At 48.7% G+C, this 25,388-nt stretch overlaps 9 protein-coding genes across 9 annotated transcripts; 7 read left to right on the top strand and 2 right to left on the bottom strand.

Moving 5' to 3' along the window:
• Positions 1 to 1,517: 1,517 nt before the first annotated feature.
• FOBCDRAFT_289360 (uncharacterized protein) lies at positions 1,518 to 2,147 on the top strand (the record flags this gene model as incomplete). The annotated part of the gene is made up of 1 exon (XM_059611745.1): positions 1,518 to 2,147. One exon carries the CDS (start codon positions 1,518 to 1,520, stop codon positions 2,145 to 2,147), a length of 630 nt encoding a protein of 209 aa, XP_059466862.1.
• A 442-nt stretch (positions 2,148 to 2,589) lies between these two features.
• Positions 2,590 to 5,201, bottom strand: FOBCDRAFT_270248 (uncharacterized protein; the record flags this gene model as incomplete). The annotated part of the gene is made up of 2 exons (XM_054703574.1): positions 2,590 to 5,049; positions 5,133 to 5,201. The coding sequence occupies 2 exons, from the start codon at positions 5,199 to 5,201 to the stop codon at positions 2,590 to 2,592; spliced, it is 2,529 nt and encodes an 842-aa protein (XP_054559549.1).
• Positions 5,202 to 6,343: 1,142 nt separating this feature from the next.
• FOBCDRAFT_316405 (uncharacterized protein) lies at positions 6,344 to 7,539 on the top strand (the record flags this gene model as incomplete). The annotated part of the gene is made up of 2 exons (XM_054703573.2): positions 6,344 to 7,191; positions 7,243 to 7,539. The coding sequence occupies 2 exons, from the start codon at positions 6,344 to 6,346 to the stop codon at positions 7,436 to 7,438; spliced, it is 1,044 nt and encodes a 347-aa protein (XP_054559548.2). The 3' UTR covers positions 7,439 to 7,539.
• Positions 7,540 to 8,323: 784 nt separating this feature from the next.
• Positions 8,324 to 9,007, top strand: FOBCDRAFT_270246 (uncharacterized protein; the record flags this gene model as incomplete). The annotated part of the gene is made up of 1 exon (XM_031175237.2): positions 8,324 to 9,007. One exon carries the CDS (start codon positions 8,324 to 8,326, stop codon positions 9,005 to 9,007), a length of 684 nt encoding a protein of 227 aa, XP_031046370.2.
• A 1,030-nt stretch (positions 9,008 to 10,037) lies between these two features.
• FOBCDRAFT_216504 (uncharacterized protein) lies at positions 10,038 to 10,841 on the top strand. Its single transcript, XM_059609452.1, has 2 exons — positions 10,038 to 10,169; positions 10,222 to 10,841. Exons 1-2 carry the CDS (start codon positions 10,085 to 10,087, stop codon positions 10,701 to 10,703), a joined length of 567 nt encoding a protein of 188 aa, XP_059466861.1. The 5' UTR covers positions 10,038 to 10,084; the 3' UTR covers positions 10,704 to 10,841.
• Positions 10,842 to 11,017: 176 nt separating this feature from the next.
• On the bottom strand, positions 11,018 to 12,252 carry FOBCDRAFT_216503 (uncharacterized protein). The gene is made up of 2 exons (XM_059609451.1): positions 12,171 to 12,252; positions 11,018 to 12,110 (listed from the first exon to the last, which is right to left on the bottom strand). The coding sequence occupies exons 1-2, from the start codon at positions 12,236 to 12,238 to the stop codon at positions 11,039 to 11,041; spliced, it is 1,140 nt and encodes a 379-aa protein (XP_059466860.1). The 5' UTR covers positions 12,239 to 12,252; the 3' UTR covers positions 11,018 to 11,038.
• A 1,723-nt stretch (positions 12,253 to 13,975) lies between these two features.
• Positions 13,976 to 16,733, top strand: FOBCDRAFT_248480 (uncharacterized protein; the record flags this gene model as incomplete). The annotated part of the gene is made up of 2 exons (XM_059610848.1): positions 13,976 to 14,129; positions 14,193 to 16,733. The coding sequence occupies 2 exons, from the start codon at positions 13,976 to 13,978 to the stop codon at positions 16,412 to 16,414; spliced, it is 2,376 nt and encodes a 791-aa protein (XP_059464307.1). The 3' UTR covers positions 16,415 to 16,733.
• Positions 16,611 to 17,771, top strand: FOBCDRAFT_289355 (uncharacterized protein; the record flags this gene model as incomplete). Its single annotated transcript, XM_059611744.1, has 3 exons — positions 16,611 to 17,268; positions 17,311 to 17,604; positions 17,719 to 17,771. Coding segments are annotated over exons 1-3 (810 nt in total), but the record flags the coding sequence as incomplete, so codon positions are not given.
• A 4,866-nt stretch (positions 17,772 to 22,637) lies between these two features.
• On the top strand, positions 22,638 to 23,768 carry FOBCDRAFT_216498 (uncharacterized protein). Its single transcript, XM_059609450.1, has 6 exons — positions 22,638 to 22,758; positions 22,826 to 23,089; positions 23,141 to 23,221; positions 23,269 to 23,298; positions 23,360 to 23,482; positions 23,538 to 23,768. The coding sequence occupies exons 1-6, from the start codon at positions 22,657 to 22,659 to the stop codon at positions 23,694 to 23,696; spliced, it is 759 nt and encodes a 252-aa protein (XP_059466858.1). The 5' UTR covers positions 22,638 to 22,656; the 3' UTR covers positions 23,697 to 23,768.
• The last annotated feature ends 1,620 nt before the right edge of the window (positions 23,769 to 25,388 follow it).

Raw genomic sequence — 25,388 nt, 5'->3', positions numbered from 1 at the left:
TCCAAGTACCATTTTCTGTATCCAAGTACTTGCTCTGCCGCTCAGGACCGCCTGGGCTTCTCTATTTTGTTCAATTAGCTAGCACAATTTTTTTTGGCCGAAATGGCCTACCCTATAGCTCTCAAGACCTAGCGACCCCCACCAGAAAACTGTATTTCACATTACGTCAGAATAGATGGACGATAAGAGACGCCCTGGCCATCAGCCCAGGGGAAGGGAGCGGTAATAATGGGAAGACAGAGTCAGTTGGTTCATATTGTTTTCTAAATTCTGAGTAATTATGTCCGCGCTGGACCTGAAGGCAGAATTGGGAAGTGGTGACTGAAACAATTTTCTAAAACCAGCATTCTGTCGACAGTAAGAGCACTGTTTTTTGAATGCAAGTTTTTGTTCTGCCATTCAAGACCGCCTGTGATTTTCCGCTTGATAGGTCTCTCTCACTGAAATTTGGGTCTTAGAAACCCGTTAGCGTGATGTTGCCTCGAATTTGACCTATACCCCAGCCATCTGCAATTACTTTGCTTCTTCTCCGCTATTTATTTTTCTCACGTTAAATCAGCCCTCCGAAAAGGTCCACCCTAGGGGTTTCCAGGCCTGGCGACCTTGAAATCAAGCTCGATAAGAAACTTCATCAACTTGACGCTGGATGCTCGGACGACAACAGGGCCTAGCCTGTAGGCCCGAATAAATATCTAGTGCTAAATGTCCTTCTTCCCTTGGTAATCTATGTACCGCAAAGACAACAGCGTGATCGTACCTGGTCGGTCAGTCTTTGTAACGTCACTGTAGATAGGCATAATCGCACTGTATTCCCTGGAGCCCCTTCCTTCTGTTGGCGCTAGGAAAGTTTGTTGGCTGCAGCCTCCCCACCGTCATTCAATCAAACTCGCCCGCATCAAGGAACGCTCATGTGAAATGTCCGTTCATCACGTCCAGGGTGGTTTCGTGTGGATTCTCAAATCAGAAGTCACATAACAGCTCATTGATCTTTGCACATCTCAGACTTAAATACCTAGAAGTAGAGGAGATAGGAAAGGAGATAGCTTGCATTACGTGCAAAGGAAGAGTTGAACTACGATCGTAAATTGAGAACAAATGTCAATTGATAGGTGAGGTTGCATGGTTCAGGATGGAAAGACAAACGACGTCCACTCGAGGCCTGTGCGCATACAACAAGGATACTTGAACCAAGATCCTGGCCAAGTGAACTCGCTTGCTGGTGAGTTCACTGTGAGTTCACTGTGAGTTCACGAGCTATGTGGGCCCAGCTCTTGGAGAGCGAGGATACGGGCATGTTGTTCCCAACTAAACATTGTTGGTCGAGACAACGGAAAGCAGCCCAAGCCGAGTATAAAGGAGTAGCAACCCATCACCAGCATGAGCCTGGTAAACGAGTACGCGTTCTCCATAAACAAAAGACATATTATCCATCTTTCTCATAAGCAATATCCTTCTACTCATGGTAGCGTCGATCCTGCCCAGACTTTTATTAAGCGAGCGATTATACCCCGCTAATCATGATTAAGGGACAGAAGCATTCGCAATCGCCGCACGGGGAACAGAATCAAGCGCGAAGGAAGCGCCGTTGCGACCGTGGCCAACCCATAACTTGCGCACAGCTTAACGAGCGGCTGAACGATCCCGAGTGCGCAAGTAAGGTTTTCCAACCTAAGGCTGGAGAGTTGTACCTTGTTTATCGCAAAGAGTCTCAGTGCTGGCTTGCCGCACTCCTTCTTCCGCTTACGGATTTGGAGAGCGTGGGTGTCTCAGCCTCTCTTGAAAGCTTGGGCCTCTCTCGCAAGCCGCCCAGCTGTATTACGTATAACGTTAACTCTGGAGAGTTCGAGTGGCGGGATGAGTACAGGGACGGCGGAAAACTTTCGCATGAACGCAAGTACCCTATAATATATTTTTCCAGCTCCAAATTCCCAGAATGCAGCGCAATAGGGTGGGTTCTAGCGAAAGACCTGCGGCTGCAAGATGAATATACACTACAGCCATCTGCCGTCCCATACTGCGGTGTTGCAAGAGCTTTTATGAAGAGGCGTACCTCACGCCGTATCTCAGAAGACAAAGTGAGAGATCTAGATTCTCTATTGAGTATGATGTCCGCCCACTTTTTCAAGTTTATTCCCGATAGTGATTAATCCTTGACCGTACAGACGAACAGAACAAGAACCATGTGATCCCACCACATCTCAAACTGCCAGCGCCACGCCCCACGTATCCGAGCTCGCGAATCCATCGGCGTATGCCATGCACCTCAGACTTACCAGATTTCTATATTCTACCTCATTATATAAACATACTCGAGAAAACTGAAGATACCAGCCTACCTCGTCTTACCGACATACATACAAGCGAGTATGGGGCGCAATTGGGTCTTTTTGAGTGGCCAAAGAACCTCCCGCAACGTCTCATGGATCAGCTTGCCGACAAGTCCCCAAACCCAGGGATTAGGCCGCTTCCACACGACTTTAAGAGCCCGCAAGGATCACTCTATTGCCCGTTATGCCGTAAGGCCAGAGAGTTTTCACAAGTCACGCGTTTCACAAGACATTTGTTATGGGAGCATTTGTAATTATTCAGCTACTTCGCGATCCCGTACGGCGATGCCAAATCCCGGAACACCATCCTCGCATTAATACTGTCCTCTGAGAACCCGCTGCTGGCTCGATGCGCATTGCAGGACAACACGACCGCTTTCTTGCTTTCTCTTTCTTCTGACCTCTGTTTGCGTTTATTTGGCACTAGTTGAGCCAATGGAAGACTGGGTGGCTGGACAAGTGATGCCCTCTCAAAATCGATCATCATAACCCTATTGACTTCCCGATTAAATAGCATGTTTTCTAACCGACCATCCCTATGAACCACTCCCTCTTGATGCATGGCTCGTAGTGATGCGATGGCCATGTTCTGGAGATTCTTTGGTGCGTCGCCAGACTTCCATGCGTCGATAAGACCGTCTCCGTCCCAGGACAGTAATGTCATATGCACCACATAGACTCGGTGGAAGTAGTAGTAGACCTTATTTATCGATCGAAGGTCTATTGCGCCTAGAAATACGGGCACGTTGCGGCCTTGAAGTGGGCTCAAGCGATCATATACCACAGCCTCATGTGTCAGATCGCTTATAAAAGCCCGCACCGTGCCCTTGCCGAGAAACGTGTAGCCATAGGCTAGTAGAGTAATTTTAAAAAGAACGCCGCGACTGCCACCTTGTCTCAATCGCGTGATTCCTTCGTCTAGCGATCGCTTTAGCTGTTCCCGTAAAAGCGCAAGCCATTTGTTATGACTGACGGGATGACATGCTTGTGTAGGGCGGTTACTACAGTGGAGAGCAATATTAGGACATTTAGGATCGAGAAAACCTCCCCGTACCAGACCGAGAAGGCATTTTTGAGTACAACACTGGCGGCCTTGTTGGTGACTATCTCCACGGGGCCGGTTTGCTAGTCTTTGGCTCCGTCGACTCGCTTGTCCTGTACTCCGTCCCGTTGGAGTTGGAGTATCCGGCGGCCTAGTAGATTCATCATCGGAGGGTTCTCGCCTATCGTCCCTTCTCGATGATATTTCGTCGATTTGCGGCTCGGCAGCTCGCCGTCTTCTTCTGCGCAAGTGGTACGGCGATCGCTCGATTCCGTTGTAAGTGGTTGGTTCGTAATCGGGTGAATGCTCCGATGATGCCGATCGTTCGTTTTCAGGGATTGAGCGTAGTGTTGTCTCAAAATCTTCTGCCCATGTCTTCAGGTTATTCATTACCCTTCGACGTTCGTCCTGTCCATGTTCGTGTTGCTCTCCAGGTGAACCAAGTGCCATCAGTGTGAAGGCCAGGTATTGGCCGACAGCCGTACAGATGTGGAAGCTATCCGGATGCGCCGACACTTCGTATTTCGGTTCCGCCAGATGATAGAGAAGAGTTTCAGGCTCATTCCAGTCAATCTTTAGGAAGACGGTAGCTTCGCCGATGGTCAGGTTACCGTATTCAAGGCCACTCTCAATCATATAGTGATACGTCTGCGTGATGGCAGACGCAGTCAGTCTCTCTGCATGATATCGAAATAGCGCGTCCGGGTACACAGATGTCGGGATGGTCTTGCGATTCACCACTTCCTTATATATATCCATAGGACGCAGACCGATCCGCAGATGTTGAACAGTCAATTTACAGGGTGACTTGTATTCGGAAATATATATCATCGTGCTTGGTGCAAAGGGTTCGTTGTTAGATCGGGTAACACATATCTGGTCTGGTCGCAGTTGGTTGAGATCTCGTCCATGATCCGGCGTCCGGGGCGTCGCTAGGGTCTCTCTTTCAACCACCTCCTCGGCAGTGTCACCAAGAGCATGGGGATGATTCTCAAACACAATGCCATCTCCAATTTCGAAGGCTGCTGTGACCGTTTCAACCTCCTTGAGTTGTTGTATGATGACCCTGACCGGATCCTCCACGCTGTTGTGTAAGAAGTACTCGAGCGACTTTTCGTCTGCTATCCGCCGCTGGGAGACTCTATCACCCAGCCCGGCCAAGAAAGCACGGTTCTCGAAAACGCGGCTATCGATCGGGAATGTATCGTTAAGTATGCCAAAGGTGAGCCTTTGTTCGTGGATAAAATCGGTCCAAGGCTGTAGGTTTTTGGGGCACCATTTGTTACGCGGGTTGGTGATGGAGCCCCTTGAAGACAGTTTCGGATCTGTTTCGATGGTGAGTCTAGAGAAGACGGACTTATGGCAGGCGGTGATGTATTCTTCGATTGTCGTGAGTCGTGTCTCTTCCTCTGATGCATCAGCGCGCTGTCGCTCCTTCTCAGCGCGTTGTCGTTCGTCTTGCCGTTCCCTCTCAGCATCTTCGGCGCGTTGCCGTTGCTCTTCGGCACGTCGACGTTCGTCTTGCCGTTCTCTCTCTGCATCTTCGGCGCGCTGGATACGCCTCTTGGAGAAGTCGCTCCAGCTCGTTCGCGCTCTTTCGGTCGGCCATCGGATATTTGCCGCGTGTTTTTGATGCAAACAATTAGTTTGGTGCGTCAGAATTGTTGTTTCCAACAAGCGCTGACAAAGGGAGCTGCCTGTTGCTGAGGTGATGCGCTTGTCAAAGCCGCGCGGATTGGTCAAGATTTCACAAACAAGCTCACCACCCCAAGAAGTGGAGAAAATGCTGGCCACGCCGGAATCGGACCACCATCTTTCTGCCTGGCCCCCATGGGAAAAGTTCAGCAATTAATCACATCGTGACATGCAGAGAAGCCAGACTCTCGTTCAAAAATGATATTCGATGATCGGGCGACACTCAGAAAAATCTACTAAAAAGTTTGCGCGTCTAACTCTTTTCTCAAAGCACGCATCGCGACCACATTCAAATGGGTAACCATACAACACACGCTCCAGCTTGAGATTGAGTTTTAGGCCATAAGCCTCTACGCTTGCTGGGTGTTATGGGGGGTTACCCTCTGTAATATTGATGGCTATGGTGGGGCAATCCATCTCTGCATTTACAGGTGCTGCCGAGGTACCGCACCTCGCACATCGGTGGGGCATAATGTATCTTGCACAAAACCTCTTCTCCATAAAGACCCTAAAGACGTACTCCAGCCGGTGTAGCTATGACGCACCTCTAACCTCTGAAGATCATCAGTAGCTGGGGTAAATAAAACAAAGAAAGAAAGAAAAGCTTATCTGCAAGACTGAAGTCAGCTCTCCGTAAGCGTTCAGGTTAATATTAGACGCCAACACACGACTAGAACAAAGGCGCTAGTGTGCACGAGTCACTTTTGGTTTTGGCGCCAAACTGATTTCAAGACAGATTTACTCGGGTTCTGGCAGGAGTTAACCTGCCCGAAAACTGGAAACAGGAACTAGTAATCCGCGAACAGAAAATGGACGCGTGAGGTCACACCCAAAGCAAACACCTTGGTCTGGATTGTAGTTCCATAGAATGCAACCAGAGACGCGATGCAGAAAACCGACTACCGAGTTCGTGTGATAATATTTCGCTTTCTTGTATGCCAAACTTGCTGGTAAGCGCCGAGAACTGAGGCTCTGTAGAAACAAGAAAAGGTAAAATGTAGGGGTAAGCTGAAAACAGAAAATCGTTCTTGTAGTCGCCCCTCGGTAGCGAATATTCCAAGACAGTTTTAAGGATGAATTTCATGGAAAAGGCTTCAAAGAACAGACTTCAGAAGGCGTAGCCACAATTCAAGTTTCGGATTCGAGGCGTTGTCAATAGGTATATAATGCCTGGTGTCCCTGAGCATGTTTTCACGAGCCGTGGATGGTGTAATCGCCATCCAGTATTTCTGATAGCACAGCAGCTGCATAAGTGCGCGTCAACTTCAAGACTAACGAAATGGTCGAACTCATGGATGTTGACAGCGAAAATGAGCATACTGAGGCCAAGTACGAAGACAAAGCCACTTACGAGTCCATGCAAATAGACAGTGGAGATATGACAACGTGCATCTCCACAAAGTCGAAATTCAACCCTGGTTCTTTTAGCAAAACTCCCGCTAGCAGGGGGATAAGGCTTTTAAAAACCAGTACGAATCGTTGCATCAAGGCATCAAATCGCAAGTTCAAAGGCGAAAAACGGCAAAAGAAGCTTGACAGATCCACTACCCCGAATTTAAAGCAACGTGTTCCCATCCGTCGCCATGAAAAGCAGCAATTATCTGAGGGAAATCTCCATGAGATTCGCAAGAAACAGTCCGCATGTGTGATTTCCCTTAGCCACAGGCTCATCGGGCTTAATCCGTTGGGCTCCTTTGCTGAGAATTGCGAAAAGACCATCCCAGACTGGATTACACTCTTAGGCAAGACTATGTTGCCGACTTTCATCAACAGCTCACATCCCTGTATCATCGCCGCATTCAAAGCAGTGGATAGCATCATTTGTGGAGATGAAGGGACGCATTTGCTCCGACGGTTGGCCTACATCGAATTGATGCGACTCTTTGCTTCTCTTGAAGCTATTATTAAATATGAAAGAGAGACTGGACGGATCTCCCGAGAACCTGGTTATGGCAATGCGAGTCTTGCTCTTGACATATATATGAGCGCCCAAGAAAGCCATCCGCATCCCAACGATTTGCGGCGTGAACTAAGGGAACGTAAGCGAGCTGGTAGAAGCTGGGAGGACCTGGCGAAGCTATCTCCACTTCTTTCTATGATCTATTTAGAGGCAGCCGAGCCGGTTGTGTAAGGATGTCCCATCCTTATGGAATTCTTATCATACTAACTATCTCAAAGGAAGGATTTTAAAAGATTCGACAGCGCAACTTTGAAATTGGTGGCGGCAAGAGTCCTGGAAGAGTGCCCAAAGGAGCTTGTACAGATCTCTATTCAGCTTGCTGAAAGAGTAGAATCAGCAGTTCGATCCGATCTATTGTTCGACATGAGGCAGGTCACAGTCGCGCGAATCAGACAGTCACTGAAACTAGCTTGATGGTTGGGAGTGGCAAAAACTGCCCCCAAGGGTTAATCCCGACTTCCCTGTGGCCCAATAGTTCTATGTGGTTTATAGTCCTGTGTGGTAGTTTATGGCGTACTGTGGTTCAATGTGGTAGCTCTATGTGGTAGTTCTATGTGGTAGTTCTATGTGGTAGTTCCTTGTGGCAGTTATGTATGGTAGTTTATATGGTCTAATAGTTCTATGTAAGGCTTCTGCGTGGTACTGAAGTTTTATGTGGTACTGTAGTTCTACGTGGTAGAAGTTTTATGTGGTACTGTAGTTCTACGTGGTAGAAGTTCTGTGTGGCCTAGAGGTTCTGTGTGGCCTAGAGGTTCTGTGTGGCCTAGAGGTTCTCTGTGGCCTAGAGGTTCTCTGTGGCCAACATCATCTTAGGCGGCAGAGATCCCATTTCCGACTTCGTAGAAATGATTGCCAAAACTTTTCTTATAAAAACCTTTCTCGTGTTTCTGATATGAGTTCACTCTTCATAAAAACGGAAACACGAATCAGAGTCTTGAACCGAGAATCGTTGACGTGAGGTTGCCATGTCGTCCAATACTTGATCAGGAGCGCTTAGTTCCAAACGTTTTGCTGCACAAGCGCCCACCCACAAAAACACAGAAGAAACGCGATATGGAAACCCGACTACGGCGGTGGGGTCCGCTTCTTGTATGTTGTTTCCTGCATGCGGGGTTCTGCACAACAGTAGGCTGCTCGCTAAAATTATATAGCTCTTTGATAACACTCGCTTCCTCCTCCTGCTTGAGCGGGAGGCTCTACTAACGTTCACAACATTGAGAGTTCCTTGGACCGAAACGAGCGGCAAATTGGTGATTCGATCAGCTTGGTAGTGATAGCTCATCTATAGCAACGACCGAAATGCCAGCTAGCGTCATTGAGACCATGAATGGGCCTCTCAAGCACAACTCCAAGGCTCGGCGTCAGCAAGGGCTGAAAGGACTGAGCTCTAAAACCCTGTATCGCGCATGGCGGGCAAAGCTTGTTACTGATAGAAACCGTTCTAGTAGACGAGTACAAACACCACTTGACTTCACCATTCTCCACAAGAAGACTCATACGGCTCGGCTTTGCTTTAAACTCCTGGAGGCGGAGCCTCTACAAACTTTTAACAATAATTATGAGAAGGTCAAAGCCGATTGGGATTGGCTCAAGGACAAGACTAACATCCCGAACGTTACTTCAAGCTCCGATCATCGCATCGTTTGCTCGTTCAAAGTGATTGACCTCGTGATTGGCGAGGCCCAAAGCTCGACTCTACTTCGTCGACTGGCCTATGTCCGTTTAATGGATCTCCTCTCTTTCCTCGAGGAAGTCATTAGTTTCGAAAGGAAGTCAGGGCGCATGATACGGGAGCGGTATTATACCAACGCCAGTATTGCTCTTGACATATATATGACAGCTCAGGAAGACTTATCAAATCCCGATGTTCTACGTCGAGAGCTCCAAGAACGAACACAAGTAGGTAAATGGTGGAAAACGCTATCCAAGCCATCTCCCCTACTAGTTCTCATGTACTCTGAGGCAGCAGATTCGATTATGTGAGAGATGTTACCCTTTTCCGATAAATATATCGAAACTGACCACTACATTCCAGACATAAATCTAAGGGGGCGAGCGCCTCGATCTTGCGCTTGGCGGCTTCAAACATCATGAAGGAGTGTCCAAACGAACTTCTTTCGCGCCTGCACTGTTCTGACTAATAGTGCCGCCAGGGGGAGGGGGTGGAGTTATTCTCAATGGAGAGATACAGTTATTTGCAGTCCTCGAGATTGCGAAAGAAATGGGCGGTTAAGGGTGCCGGAACGAATGGAAAGGGGTGAGGCTTCGAGGAACGTATCGTGGTTGGGAACACACGTGTAAGAGCAATTGGCACTCTGTTGAACGTATGTTAGTAATCATGATCAAGTTCAGAAGCCTTTCCATACTCCCATCGTTGAAGTTGACGCTTGATGTGCCTAGCGTGGAGGCAAGTCCTGGTGCCGTAACCTGTGACAACACGAATGAGCACGGGTGCGGTAGTCTATGTGTGCGACGTGGTAGTGGTTGGTTGAGGCATCATGGCGGCGGAATTGTTATGACATGCGTGTTGATTCTGTGCTGTCAAGCAGAGACCGCGGTTCACAGGCCATATTGTGCGCTCATCGTATCTGGGTATGTTGGAAGCTGATCGGGCATGTTTCGGGCGACCGGAGTTCGCTGCGTGACCGACGCAGAAGGCGGCTACATTGGAGGGAGAAGTCGCAGTAGGTCAAAAATAGGCCTGACTACTCAGGATAACGGACATGTTGAGCATATCCCGACGTAAGAACTGCCTGACACGGGATGGGCTTTGACTGTGGATGACAAGTCAAGGAGAAGGGCAGGAGAGCACTCGTAGCCGTAATCAACACTAGAGCGCGACCTAAATGGGGCTCGAGGTTACATGAACGAACAGCAAGACCCACTTACCGATCAGAGACTGTGCCGACCGTTGCCGTAGTTACCTGGACAAACAATCCAGATCAGAATGGTTGTTTAGTCAAATATTCACATTCTTCCCCCGGTCTGCTGGTGGATTCAATATGACAACTATGATATCGTCTGGTTTCCATTTAAAAATCTCCGCGTTCGTCAAATCCAATGTATGCACAGTGGCCTTTTCACTTGGAAGATTGCCAGAGCAAGCATTCTCCTGCGCAGTGGGATGCGTTCAAGATTCCAATAAAGGTAGGCCATGTCTACGTCTAAAATTTGGTGACTCTTGTACTGACGAGAGCAGCTTCTCAAGCAGTCACATCCAATTCAATCATCAGGACTCCTAGTCTTACCTAATGAGCTGCTGCTTGAAATCCTGGTGCACGTTGATTCAGTCGGTCAGTTGTTCCTAGCACTCACGTGCAAGCGGCTGCTCGTTGTCTCCTCGATGACTATCACAATGATCCCTTCAGCGCCCAAGCACCGCGCGTATTATCTGGATTGCTCTGCAATGCTCGCCCTCTTACACGTTGTACAGCCACGGGATGCTCGAGGGCGATCCAAGAAGTCTTGGGCGCCATGTTGCGTCTGCTATCGATACCGACCTAAGAGGAAAGGCTACTGGAAAGGCGTGCAAAAGCGTTACCCGAAAGAGATGGCTTGCGGGATTTTGGCCGGCCACGACTCGATTGTTCAGTCGTGGAGCGAAAAGCGTTCGTCCTCATATCAATGTCCAAGTTGCTGGTGTGAAGAACGCGTGATTAAGTACGGACATTTGGCGTAGATGATGGCCGATGTAAAATGCACTTAGCGGGCATGTGCTCGCTTTTTACCTAAGCCTTTTCCGACGCCCTTACGTCATTTCTGTTTAGGGTAGCTAGTACCTAAGTCAATAAATCTGGAACTCAGACATCTTGTTAGACTTTCAAGCCAAAATTCAATGCTAAGAAAATGTGAGCGAGTATTGCTGTCGGAGGCTGATGATGAAAAATCTACTTGGAAATCACGTTTTGCACGAGAAGATAGAACTCAACACGGCAGTGGACACAGATTCTTCAACACGATGCGAGAATAATCGTGAAATGAATGATACTAGTTCCTCGGGCTAAATACTCCATTCTAAACGCAGCGATCCGCCAACTTGCAAACCATATCCACAGCAAAGGATGGTACTTCGGTAATCAGCTCGTGCCAGCCCTCTAAAAGACACACATCCTCAAGCACGCAGGCAGCAAAATTCGCCAGAATTCGACGCAGCTTTCCTCCTTGGATGTGGCAGCTGCTATAGACAAATCGAATAAGCCCTCCGAAGATAGGTACGAACGTACGCTCAGACATGACCCAATGCACTAACTCCCAGACCAAGTTCTCACAAGCCAAGTCCATCAGGGAACTGACGGCGTATTCTTGAGCGAAATTGCAGAGTCGTACATGTCCAATTAGAACATGCTTGAAATCCGCAACATGTGGAGTTATTTTAGTTTGCATACTCTGCCTTGGTTTGGCTGTAGGGATATGTGTCCGTATGAAGTCGGAAATGAACTGTTGCTTATTTCCAATTTGTTCAGGTAGTTCACAACTACACATCGCTGGGATTTGTTTGCGCTTAGAAGGAACCCGTACCTTCGACGCGTCCTGGCTGCAATAAGCGCAGCTTACATTGGTCGTTATGGCATTGGCGCAAGATACGAAGGAAAAGGGAAGTTTCATTGGGGACTGTTTGGGATTAGGGGTTGTGCTGCGCAAGGGCTGTCCAAATAACCCCAAAGATGCGCCGTCGTTCCTTCTGACTAGGCTCGATCCAAATAGAGAATGTGGCTTGCTTGTCGTTAAACTGTTTGGACACGAGGATGGTGGCTCGTGCGCGCCCTCGTTGCCCAAGAGTGAGTCTTCAGTGTTCGACAGCACTTTACTGCTGGATTGCCTTGCGATTCCAGCTTCTGCATCCTTGTCAGATAGTCTTGAAACATCTCGCCCGCCGAAGCCGAAGCCTAGGTATGATCCGGAATAGACAAATTGACTGAAGCGTGAGAATACGTCCTCATCAACATCTTTCAAGTAGATGCACTGCCTGCTATTTTCGATAAGACGGCAAAGTCGGGTAGATAAGAACGAAACCAGGCTTAAGTGTAGATTGAATTCGGTCTTCTTGCTCCCGATCACAAATTTCACGAGTTCTGGTGTCAAAAATCTGGCATTGATTGGCACGTTAGAGAAAGTGTGTATGAATACAGACATTAGTGGTACTCACTGTTCCACCTTAGCGGGTCCGACGGCTAGCAAGCCGGATGCATTGAGACGGATCTCAGAAGATAGCATCGTTGGTAAGTATGTAATCCAGGGATGAAAGACCTTGTTACCAAAAATCCGGCAGCTTCTACGTTTGAGGTGGAGGCTCTCATTTATGTACAGTCCCAGTGTTGGCACGCTAGGTGGTACCCGCTGCATCTACTTATTCGCTATAATCAGGCTTCCGTTTTCTGAGAAAGCTGCAGCTACTTCTTGCAGAAACATGTTTCTGCATTTCGTGATTTTCAGATTGCGCCCGTAGGTTGACAGATAACATCAGACTGCAAGTGTTACTTTTGGTATGCGAAGCTGATTTTCTATAATAATCTCCAAAAGACCAGAGGTACACGTCGATAGATCTAAGGAGCAATTTCTGGGAGCTTCAGCTCCTAGCGCTCACGGGTGAGTTCGGTAAGCGGCTTTCTGAAGAACTGTCAGCCGCATAACATCGCGGATGACTTAGCTGCTCATAAGAATGGTCACTAGCTATTGGGAAGTTACGTAGCTGAAGCTGCGGAGAAGTTTCAATTCAAGAATGTACGATCTAGCTCATCTGAGTTCGTGTGGTTTCCCGTCACAAATCTATCACAATGTGGTTCTTACTGAGAATCTTATAAATTTTTAAGCCTGGATCAGCAAGCCAGTTAATAGAAAGAGGACCGGATGATCGGGCAGGTTTGGCGTTGGAGATGGGCTATTGTCGCCGTGATGGTTGCCGTCGCTGGATTGTCGTGTTTCGATATTGATCGCGACCGCGTTCGAATGGGTGACCGTACGGAACCTTTCCAGCGCTGAGGTTCAGTTTTAGGGCATAAGCCCCCTATACTTGCTGGGCGTTATGGGGAGCTGCCCTCTGTGATATTGATGGTCTATGGTGGGGCTATATCCTAACATCTCTGCGTTTTCAGGTTCCGCCGAGGTACCGCACACCGCGAATCGGTGGGGCACGTCGTCAGGAATGGGTACCAGGACGCGGTTTCCAGAGTATCTTGCACAAAATCGCTTCTCGAAACGGACCCCAGAAGACGGGCTCCAGCCGACGTAGCCATGATGCATCCCCGAAAATTATCAACAGCTGAATTGCATAAAACCTCTCGGATGCGTGTCATCATCATAAAACTTGCTTGATCGAGAGGTGTAACCGCTTTGCAAACATGTCAGCTTGCCGACAGAGCAGTCAGCACCTTCCCCTCAATTTATTTTTCCTTGGCACTAGCTGTTAGTCGGCTGTTAGGGCAGGGGTCCGACCGCCTAGTCGTGCAACCAAGAACGCACGTAAATCTCGGCTAGGACCCATCTTTGCCTTAACAGAGAAGGAAAAATGCGCGTTTTGTGCTCCCGAGCTCGGAACCACCACCACCGACAATAAAATGCAACGACCAGTGAGGCTGCCTACTCGTGAGCCTGCACTGCAGGCAGCCTGGGAAGGCACTGGATTACACCTGCGTCTACAATCACCTACGCTGTGCGAGCGCACGCTGCCCAGCAGATCCGCAAGCTCCTAAGGACCCTCACGACCTTACTACGACCGTCATGGCGACGAATGTCGACAGCGACCCAGCCTCTGGCCTTAGGCAAGTCTATCCGCATCCGGTTGCGGATGTGGCCGCCGTCGAGATATTGTGCTGATGGCCCGCAATTTATCCGGCATTCCACACTGTAACCCCGGCAACAGACCCAAAGAGGGGAAAGGGCGGCTTCTTCGTACTAAATGACTTGTTCATGTACACAAAAGCCGCTTGGTTGAAATAGCACGCAGAGCTCAAGATGGATGCCCTCGGGAGGATTGAAGAACTGGAAAGGCTGTTGAAGCTTGCTCAGGCTCGGCAACAAGAAGCGGAGCGGCGGATCGAAGAAGAGCGACGACGCGCCGAAAAACAACAAGAGGAAGCGGAGCAGCGGATCGAAGAAGAACGACAACGTGCCGAAAAACGACAAGAAGAAGCGGAGCAGCGGATTGACGAAGAACGACAACGTGCTGAAGCGTCGGAGAGAGAGACGCAACGATTGACGCTCGTCGAATACTTGGGAGACTCACACGTCCTCGCGTACGCAAAACTATCTGTCGAAATGAACCCCAACCTAACGTCAAAGGGCTCCATCACCAACCCGCGCGATAAATGGTGCCCCAACGAGCTGGCACCGTGGGCCGACTTCCTTGACGAACAGAAAGATGTTTTCGGAGCCCTCTTCGCCACATTTCCCACCGAGCGACGTCTCTTCGAGAATCGAGCTTTTCTCATTGGTTTAGGGGAAAGGATTGCCCGCCGGCCGATAGCAGATGAAAAGATGCTGGAAAGGTTCCTGCACGAGGCCGTCGAGGATCCAGTCCGAGCCATCGTAGAGGAGCTCAAGCAGGTCAAGGATGTCAGGAGTGTCTTTGACCTGGGCAACGGTATCGTCTTCGAGAACCATCCTCATGCGATCAGTGACGTGGCTGAGGAGGTCGTCGAGAGAGAGGGACCGCCAGCGCTGCCACAGACGCCCGACCACCGACGAGACCTAGGCCTACTACGACCCGATCAGATTTGCATATATCGATCCGACGATGATCTACCGGAGTGGCGCCGCATGCTACACGTCGAGGAGTATAAGCCACCCCACAAGCTGTCTCTTCCGCTACTTCGCGTCGGCCTTCGCCCCATGAACATCTACAAAGAGGTGGTCAACCGAAAGACGATCCCGAAATCAGCGGATACAAAGGCGCGATTCCAATACAACGCGGAAAAGCTGACGGCAGCCGCCGTAACGCAGACGTATCATTACATGATCGAAAGCGGCCTCGAGCATGGGGTTTTGACCACTGGCGAAGCCTTTGTATTCTTCAAGATTGACTGGAATTGTCCCCAAAAACTTCAATATCACCTTGCTGAGCCTGTCCCGGAGGTTCTGGCACATCCGGAAAACGCTCACCTCTGCACAGCCGTCGCCCAGTATCTAGCCTTCACACTCATGGCACTGGGTTCGCCTGGCGAACGCCGTGGACATGGCCAGGAGGAACGTGGCAAGGCCATGGAGGGTTTGAAGACATGGACTGTAGATTTCGAAAGCACGTTACGCTCCATCCCCAGAGACGAGCGAACGGTGTCGCCGGACGACTCATCTGAGTACCGACCTACTACTTACAAAGACGTTGATCGGACACCATCCGTTCCCCGAAGGCGAACTAGGCGAACCGCTGCAGTTGAGGTCAGCGACACGAATTTACGGCGGGATGACAGGCGCGAGCCATCGGACGACGAGTCAGCGCCAGGACCGCCAGATACGCCCACGCCAAGCGCGCCAACTGCTAGGCTGGGATCTCGACGGAGCCAACGGATAGCGCTTCGGCTCCGGCCAAGCGGCCGAGAGAGTGGTCAAGGCCAAGGTCGGCAGTACTGTACGCAACAATGCCTTCTCCGTCTCAAGAAAGGCGGGTATCTCGACCTAGATTGCCCAAACGCAGTTCTGCATAAGGCGACTGCTGGCGGAAAAGGCTGCCCCAATGGTCGCATCCGCCATCCAATATCCTACCAGAAATGGTTTGAACATCTCAGAAACCAGCTGGTCTACTCCCTTGACGACGGCATCGTCCCGCTGGGGATGGGTGGAGCGCGCGGGGTGCTTTTCCAGGTGACCCTGCTAAAGTATGGCTACACTTTTGTCAGCAAAGGCACGGTACGGGCTTTCATCCCAGACCTTCAACACGAAGCTGCAGTGTATGAACGGTGCGGGCCATGCCAGGGCGAGAATATGCCAGTTTTCTTAGGTGAAATTGATCTAAGGTCGATGCACAAAACGTACTATTATGCACACCGGGTGTATGTAGTATACATGGCATTCATGTCATGGGGCGGTCACTGCGTCGACAAAGTCCAGCTTGGTAATGACGGGATGATGCAGCTTGAGGCCAAGACACGGACATCGTTGACCACTTTGCATCGAAGAGGCGTGATTCACAAGGATATACGAGCGGCCAACATTTTATATGATCCACGAACTGACAATGTCTTGTTAATCGACTTTGAGCGAGCTGTGCTGCTCGACAAACCACGACATCCGTTAGCGCCGTTAGTACCAAACAAGCGGAAATCGAGGTCAGGTGCGTCGCAGGATACGAAGGTGACGGAACTGGCAGGCGACCGAGAACGATCAGAGCAAGGGCGTCGAAACGACCTTGCGATGTTGGAGGCTGTGTTTAGGTCGGCACACTCTCATTATGTCTGAGTGAGGAGGAGCCGAGATATTGTATAGTATGATGAAAGGAATATTAGGCACATGGGGCTGTGCATATAATGTCTGACTGACAGACTTCGGGGCCAAGCTTGCAACTGTTCATCGATTAACTTCTCATGTCGGAAGAACATTGATCCCCTACCACCCACATACTGCCATGGCCGACCGCCTGTCCAAATAGCTACAACAGACACGAGCGCGTTCGTGTCCAGGCTGCCCAATCATGACACGAGGAACGATCTGGTCATGTCAAGACATAAGGAACGATCTGGTCATGTCAAGACATAAGGAACGATCTGGTCATGTCAAGACATAAGGAACGATCTGGTCATGTCAAGACATAAGGAACGACCTGGTCAAGGAGAAGTATAAAGATGGGCAAATGCCCCGTAAGATTCATAGGAGGACAACCTTAGCTGAGCTTTTACACTCGATACACGCCATTACTTTGTTATACCTATTCACAACTATTACAATGAGCCTTTCGAAATTTTGCCGTGGAAATGTCGGTCGTCTTCTGAGCGCAGACTGTCTCGAGGCAGAAGTTAGCGCAAGGATGTACTTTGTGTCCTTTTTAGGAAGTCGGATTCATGATCCTCAGGAATTCTTGGAGACTTTTCAGGCGACGGTGGAACCTTCGCCTTGTAAGATATTCGGAGGCAAAGAGAAGCGCACGGATGCGACGTCGCATTACCACGTGCTGATAGTGTCAGAGCAAGCTCTTACTTTGACAAATGGCATTGGAGGATTGAGGATGTGGTACAACTTTGACTTCCAAAATGAAGTTGATACTTATGACATCGAGATCCGTGTCAAGCGAGATGAACAATACATCTCCTCATTTCGTAAGCATGTAGAAAGCTACATGTTACATGTCGTCGACTCAGCTACCTGTTTCGGTGACCAGAGTCTATCGCCGTTTCCTGCGGGGGCTGAGAGTAGTATGGAAAGAGAGGCAGAAGTTGACCTGGGACTGTTCCAGATCGGAGATGACGCTCCTGCTATGACCACTCCGATCTACCCAGGAACGAAGAGCATTCCTGCGTTTCTAGGCTTGAATGACTGTCCTCCACCATGCACGTTTCCTTGCGGATGTATTGGGGTATATTTAGGTATCGAAACCCGTTCGGTCGCATCGACTCACAATCGGGCTCGCGAAGATGAGGACCATCGTGCATGGTGTGACCAAGCAAGTTGCAATTGGTTCTGAAGAGATTCGTAGGGTAAATGCTCTGGCAATGGTCAAGGTGACGACTCTTGGTACTAATGGTGTAGATATCTGCATGTGCTTGGAGACATGCTGAGCTCGAGACGAGTTTGCGATGACGTAATGGATAAAGGCTGGTTGGTGAGACGAAGCTTTCTGAGTTTAGTTCGCTTTCTTTTGTTAATTTGGACAATCATACAATCTGTGCATTTAGAACGATGCAAAAAATGAATGCTAACCGTTTACCCATTGGTGATACGTGGCTATGCTAGCTATACTACGTTCAGATCTGAGTATGTCTGAATATTCCCGCTACAATTAAAAGGAAGAAATGATAGGTCGACTTATCCCAAATCAAACCTCATTAAAGATACAGTCCCAAGGGGTAAAGGAAAGCGTACAGAGCAAGTTGAGATGTTCGAAAAACTGGTCCAACAACTGCATAATCTGGTGCCCCCGAGTATGGGGAATAATCCATGGTTCGCGGCGTGTGCAGTGTTCTGCGTGACCGACGCCGAAGGCGGCTAAGTTGGAGGGAGAAGTCGCAGTAGGTCAAAAATAGGCCTGACTACTCAGGATAACGGACGTGTTGTTGAGCATATCCCGACGTAAGGACTGCCTGACACGGGATGGGCTTTGACTGTGGATGACAAGTCAAGGAGAAGGGCAGGAGAGCACTCGTAAGCTGTGCATGTAAATTACGCGAGATGCGGAGCTGCGAAAGGCCTTGCCGTAATCAACACTAGAGCGCTTGACTTAAATGGGGCTCCAGGTTACATGAACGAACAGCAAGACCCACTTAGAGACTTAATATCCGATCGGGGATTCGACTGATCCTGGAGAGCCAAGAGGGTGCCGTTATGTCCTTACCACCGTTATCGACCATAGCGTCATCCATTGGAAACGGTTCCAGTTGCAATAACGGTAGTCACACACCTTAGCCCTATTTCCACATCCCCCTCCTCTCACGCAGCCCTGGTTTCAGCTTATACACTAAGTCCACGCTACTATTAGCGCCAAGCTCTTAATTCTAATCGTGGATGCAATAATAATTACATCCAAGCAGAATTAAATATAAAATCTGAATTCTGAAAACTAAGATATTGTCGTCTAGTAGCATAATGTAATCATTTTTAAGGCTGTACGTTTTTCTTGAACTTGAACTTTTACGCTCTTATTCTTATACTAGTACGTATATACGTGCGTTTCACCACCCAGCTTCGCCTCTCGCCTCACTTTATTTATTGGCTTAGATCACGAGTGCCACTCCTCCATCTGGATTAGGCAGCCGACCTTAACCCCGCAGCTCGCACACAAGGTAAATTCCCATTAAAACACCTATCACATCAAGCTAGTTCGCTGGCAACGCTGTTGAATCACGGGAGAACGCAGGGAGCAGCAGAACAGAAAGTGGTCCCGCCAAGGACAAAATCTCGGAATCCAAGTATGATGGAAGCTACCGCGACACAAATGAAGGCGATGAATAAAGGAGACTGAGAGCACTGACACACCCTTCTTCGTCTGGTCATTCGCCCAATTGGTTTCTTGAAGAGACCAGGCTTCGCCCATCCGGCCTGAGAGGGTGACCTTGCCATGAATTTGCTCACCAATCATCTGCTATAACGCCCAGCCTGCCGCAATCTGATGCTTATAGGCGCTGTGAGCCCACCTGCTTGCATATCTTCGGAGCCCGATTTCTACCCCTCTCTTTTTTGAGAGTATGCGAACCTCGACATATTTGCGCTCTTACCGCTTCCAATATTCTTACATCCCTCTGTTGAAATTCTCTGTACACAACATTGCCTTTTCCTCCTCGCTCAACGGGCGTCGTGTAGAAAGGTCTGTCTCGCCTCATTCTTAGATTGCATTATACGTACTGCCAGTACAGCAGCTGGCCCTTGTTGACCCTATTGGCGGGTGCACGCTTGACTTGGAACTTAGCAAAGATTTCCGGCTTTGAGACAGCAAAGAAAACGCATAACAGAAAAGCATCCATCCTGCACCTTGCCGTCGCACTCCAGGACCCTGGGCTCGAATACACCAAATAATCATTTCAACGCATCTTGAAATGGACCTGAAATTACATGAGGCAGCGTCTTTGGGAGACCGCAAAGGCGTGGAGAGATTACTTGAGAAAGGGGCCGATCTGAATGCTCGCAACGTCGATTCTGCAACACCACTCTTTCTTGCTGTGCAGAATGGTCATGAGGAGATTGTGAAGCTGCTTCTTGAGAAAGAAGGTGTCGATCCTGACTCTAAAGACAATTCCAGCAGGACACCGTTATCTTGGGCTGCACAGAAGGGCTATGAAGAGATCGTGAAGCTGCTTCTCGAGAAGGATGGTGTCGATCCTGACTCCAAAGACAATTCCGACACGACACCGTTATCTTGGGCTACTACGAAGGGCTATGAAGAGATCGTGAAGCTGCTTCTCGAGAAAGAAGGTGTCGATCCTGACTCTAAAGACAATTCCGACACGACACCGTTATCTTGGGCTGCTATGGAGGGTCATGAGGGGGTGGTGAAGCTGCTTCTCGAGAAAGAAGGTGTCGATCCTGACTCCAAAGACAATTCCAGCAGGACACCGTTATCTTGGGCTGCTATGGGGGGCCATAAGGAGATCGTGAAGCTGCTTCTTATCAAGGAAGGCGTCGATCCTGACTCCAAAGACAATTCCGACACGACACCGTTATCTTGGGCTGCTACGGAGGGTCATGAGGAGATCGTGAAGCTGCTTCTCGAGAAAGAAGGTGTCGATCCTGACTCCAAAGACAATTCCAGCAGGACACCGTTATCTTGGGCTGCACAGAAGGGCTATGAAGAGATCGTGAAGCTACTTCTCGAGAAAGAAGGTGTCGATCCTGACTCCAAAGACAATTCCAGCAGGACACCGTTATCTTGGGCCGCTACGGAGGGTCATGAGGGGGTGGTGAAGCTGCTTCTTGAGAAAGATGGTGTCAATCCTGACTCAAGAAATACATTAGGCTCAACGCCACTTGCTATTGCTGCAGATAAGGGTCATAAGGGGGTAGTGAAGCTGTTTCTCGAGAACGATGGTATCGATCCTGACTCTGAAGGCAATTCCGGCAGGACACCGTTATCTTGGACTGCACAGAAGGGCTATGAAGAGATCGTGAAGCTGCTTCTCGAGAAAGAAGGTGTCGATCCTGACTCCAAAGACAATTCCAGCAGGACACCGTTATCTTGGGCCGCTACGGAGGGTCATGAGGAGATCGTGAAGCTGCTTCTTGAGAAAGAAGGTGTCGATCCTGACTCCAAAGACAATTCCAGCAGGACACCGTTATCTTGGACTGCACAGAAGGGCTATGAAGAGATCGTGAAGCTGTTTCTCGAGAAAGAAGGTGTCGATCCTGACTCCAAAGACAATTCCGACACGACACCGTTATCTTGGGCCGCTACGGAGGGTCATGAGGAGATCGTGAAGCTGCTTCTTGAGAAAGAAGGCGTCGATCCTGACTCTAAAGACAATTCCAGCAGGACACCGTTATCTTGGGCTGCACAGAAGGGCTATGAAGAGATCGTGAAGCTGCTTCTCGAGAAAGAAGGTGTCGATCCTGACTCCAAAGACAATTCCAGCAGGACACCGTTATCTTGGGCTGCTATGGGGGGCCATAAGGAGATCGTGAAGCTGCTTCTTATCAAGGAAGGCGTCGATCCTGACTCCAAAGACAATTCCGACACGACACCGTTATCTTGGGCTGCTACGGAGGGTCATGAGGAGGTCGTGAAGCTGCTTCTCGAGAAAGATGGTGTCAATCCTGACTCAAGAAATACATTAGGCTCAACGCCACTTGCTATTGCTGCAGATAAGGGTCATAAGGGGGTAGTGAAGCTGTTTCTCGAGAACGATGGTATCGATCCTGACTCTGAAGGCAATTCCGGCAGGACACCGTTATCTTGGGCTGCACAGAAGGGCTATGAGGAGGTTGTGAAGCTGCTTCTCGAGAAAGAAGGCGTCGATCCTGACTCCAAAGATGATTTCGGCAGGACACCGTTATCCCGTGCCGCACAGAATGGTTATGAGGAGGTTGTGAAGCTGCTTCTTGAGAAAGATGGTGTTGATTCTGATTCAAATGATAATGACGACGTGACGCCGCTCTCTTGGGCTGCTCGTTACGGTCATGTAGGAGTGGCAGAACTCCTGATCGCTAGAGGTGCTAAGTATAATTCTAAGGATAAGAGCGGACACATGCCGTTATGGTGGGCCACAGAGAACTTGCACTCGACTGTGGTGAAATTACTCCTCGAACACAGTCGAATCACGTTACACGAGCTTGTCCGCGAAGGGGAGCGAACGCAGATATGTTTGCTCCTCTCTGAGGGTAACATTGATTCCAGAAACTCTTCTAATCAGACACCATTACATATTGCAGTTCTTAATGAACAAATAGAAATAGCAGAAGAACTCCTTTCACGTGGAGCCGATATCAACGCTGAGGATGGCCAGGGTTGGACTTGTCTACGTTTAGCAATCGATAAAAAGAGTCCTGATCTCATCAATTTACTGCTAGAGTATTCGGCAGATCCTCGAGGCATCGAGTATCGCGAGTGGCTCAGTGCTTATGGAAAGCAAAACCTGGCTACTGTGTGGCTAACAGAACGCTGTGATGGAGAACTCCCTGTCAGAATTGTCGCAGACCGAGAAATCCCAGAGTCTCTGCAGCTCTGGAGACTACCAAGGAAAATGCTGTAAGCTATTTATCGTGATTAGGGCTTTGAGCTTGACTAACTTAAAGTCAGGATTTTTGATCCGCACTCGACATTGCCATGGGAGAAACGCTGGCTTAAAAATGCAGCAGCTAAGTTGAAAATATCAACCGATGAATTGCCGCAAGGAGTCAAGTATTCTGCAACTGCTTCATTGCCTACTTCCATTGCCTTCTACGATGGGAAAAATTCTCCCATGCCCATTGGCATATCCTGGACGATGATGCCCCCAGCGATATCGAATGGCGAATCTTCTTGGAAGTCGATCGCTCATCTTAGCGTGCTACCGTACGGTTGGATGCCAGATAACGGTATTGAGTTCTTTGCACTCTTCATCGCAGAGCTCGAAAGGAGGTGGTCAGCCTTATGTGATGATACAAAGAGCTATCTACATACATGTGTAAGTTTGTATTACTCCACGCCCTTCAAAAGACACCAGGCCTTATTTAACATATTTCTCAACATAGCGAATTGATCAATTGGAAAAGAAAGGAAAATCGCCTGAGCTCATAGATCGCTTAGCTGGATTAGCCAGAAACCTGGCCGAAATTCGTAACTACGTCCAAGACCAGTTTCATGAGGCCAGACCATTCTTTGACAACTATCGTCGTCGTTACAACGAATCTGTGAGGGCTTCGGAAGAGGGTCGGGCTACCGTGAACAGGTGTTTCGAAAACACTACTAAAAAACTTGACGCGCTGGACCAAACAGTCAGAGATTTACTACAATTTGCTAGTCGCCTGAATGCCCTCATGGAAAGACCCCATGCTAATAACATATAGGAGTTTGCTTGGGTCTCAATCAACGAGTCATTCAAGTCGACTTCCACCGCGACTAGTACTAAGCGCCTTAGCTGGGTAACCGTAAGAGCGTTCTTCTTCACAAAGTGTATCGGCATTAACGACTGTAGTTTATCTTCCTCCCCGCTATGTTTGCCTCGGTAAGAGCACGAATAGGACCAACAAAATGTGTCTAGAAACTTACTAACATAGCGACCATAGAGCCTATTCGGTATGAACGTCAACATGTTAAAAGATAACCCAGACTGGAGATGGTACATTCCCGTCGTAGCGACTTCCCTGCTCCTGACAATAACTGCATGGCTGATCTTCAAGTATATCCCTGTACGTCTTAATCTCTCAATACGTATTTTACAACAACACTGACAAAAAATTACAGATTGAAACATGGATGGAGGAATGGGTCGATTCCTTCCATCAAAAACTGAAGGTTCAATATGCGGTGCAATCCCCTATGATTCATGATAAGACGAAAACAAATGTGGGGAAGACCCAAACTGACGATGTAAACTTGTTGCATGATACGTCGCCAGTATAATGATCAAGAGACAACTCACAAGATCGACTCGAGACGTTACTTGGTGGTGTGAAAAGTAGTGGAGCATATGCCGCCTAAGACGCTTGGCAGATATCATCACTCTCAATACAACCGAGTCCAATCGCATGGGGACCAAAGAATTTTTCAGCAACGTGAGAAAGACGGTCGCAGGCATTGACTGGCATGTTAAAAATGCCGCTAAGTCTGGAAGGGTTTATAATGCTCTTCAAAATGCAAGCCTTGGGTCTTGGACTATGTAGTAGCCGTCATATAGATGACTTATAGTTTGTAATTCGCACCGATCCGTTCTACGGTCTACCGTCTAACACTGGTGACCCAAATTTCTAACCCAGTCAGGATTCAAAATAGAGGATCCCGTTAGATCATTACCTTGCTTTTCATGCAAAGCCAGAACCCAGCCATTGATAACATCTAACCATTAGAATTGACTCAAGTCACCAAAATTTGACCAAATAACGCCGTGACTTACCGGACTCCCTCTTTCGTTAGAACGAAGGGTATATTACTTAAGCTACTAATTAGAACCTCTGGAACCTATATAAGTACCAAAACTAGGGGCCTGCACTAACGGCGGACTAGTTGGCTTTGTTGGTACCTCTCCCTGAGGCGTTGAGAGCCACTTGGTCTCGATCTTGAAAGTCAAAGCAAAACCCATTAAAGAGATAGTCCCAAGAAAACAGAAGGTTTCGCCATATAGATCACCAACGGTTATTCCATGCGAAGCCGATGATTAACATCCATGTGATACAGTCCCGTGTACTGTCTCAGCATGGTTTTGCAAGTGCATCTTATGATCTAAAGTCTCATCACACAGGCGGCAATGGAGCTTTTCGTTTGGTTGAATATTAGAGAGATGGTGTCGTTTGAAGTGCCTGCTCAAGTCTCCCGTTGAATAGAAAGGCTTGATTAGCCCATGGATAGCTGGATCGGGAGGCTGAAGAGTAGTGGCCCGACCGACACAGAGAAAGCATCTCCGACTTCGCTCCATCCGGCTTTTGACAAAGACTGAAGTTATTGCATCACCCAAAGCGCTGCTTTCTGTATCCCTGGTGGCGTTGTCGTGTAGATTGAAATCTTTCTTCGTATCAATCGCTTTGTATCTAGTCACAGGTGGCAAGGGGGATTCTTGGACAGAACAGTAAGACATGACGCTGAGAATCGCATTATTACGGCGACGATATTCTGACTCGATTGTGTTGGTCATTACCTTACATATTCTCATCTTCATACCATGTCAAGATGCAAGCGCTCAGCCCTACAGATCCAATGCAGCTTGATTCTGACTTAAATAAGACTTTAGAAGCTTTTTATAACCTCGTCATTAGCCATAATAATTAACCTTGTTCAAAACGGCCAATCACAAATCAAGGCTGCCGAAGAAGCTTCTGTACCCCGATCAAGCTTACGGCGCCGACTTAAAGGCATTATGCCTCGAAATAAGGCTCATCCAGATCAGCAGCGGCTCGGCCCGACCGTTGAAGAGGATCTTATCCATTGGCTACGATTACAAGATACCCTATGTACGCCCTAACGCATTTCCAAATCAGGCAACTTGTTATCCGGATTTTAAGCTTACAAGGCGATCATGATCCCCTCGGCAAGCATTGGGTTACCCGATTTCTCGCAAGCGCTGAGCGAATCAAAACTCTAAAGGCAATTAGAGTTGAATAT

Source organism: Fusarium oxysporum, chromosome II (genome assembly GCF_013085055.1).
Source record: "Fusarium oxysporum Fo47 chromosome II, complete sequence".
NCBI lineage: Eukaryota > Fungi > Ascomycota > Sordariomycetes > Hypocreales > Nectriaceae > Fusarium > Fusarium oxysporum.
Note: the sequence above shows the minus strand (reverse complement) of the source record. Positions and strands in the feature narration are given on the sequence as shown.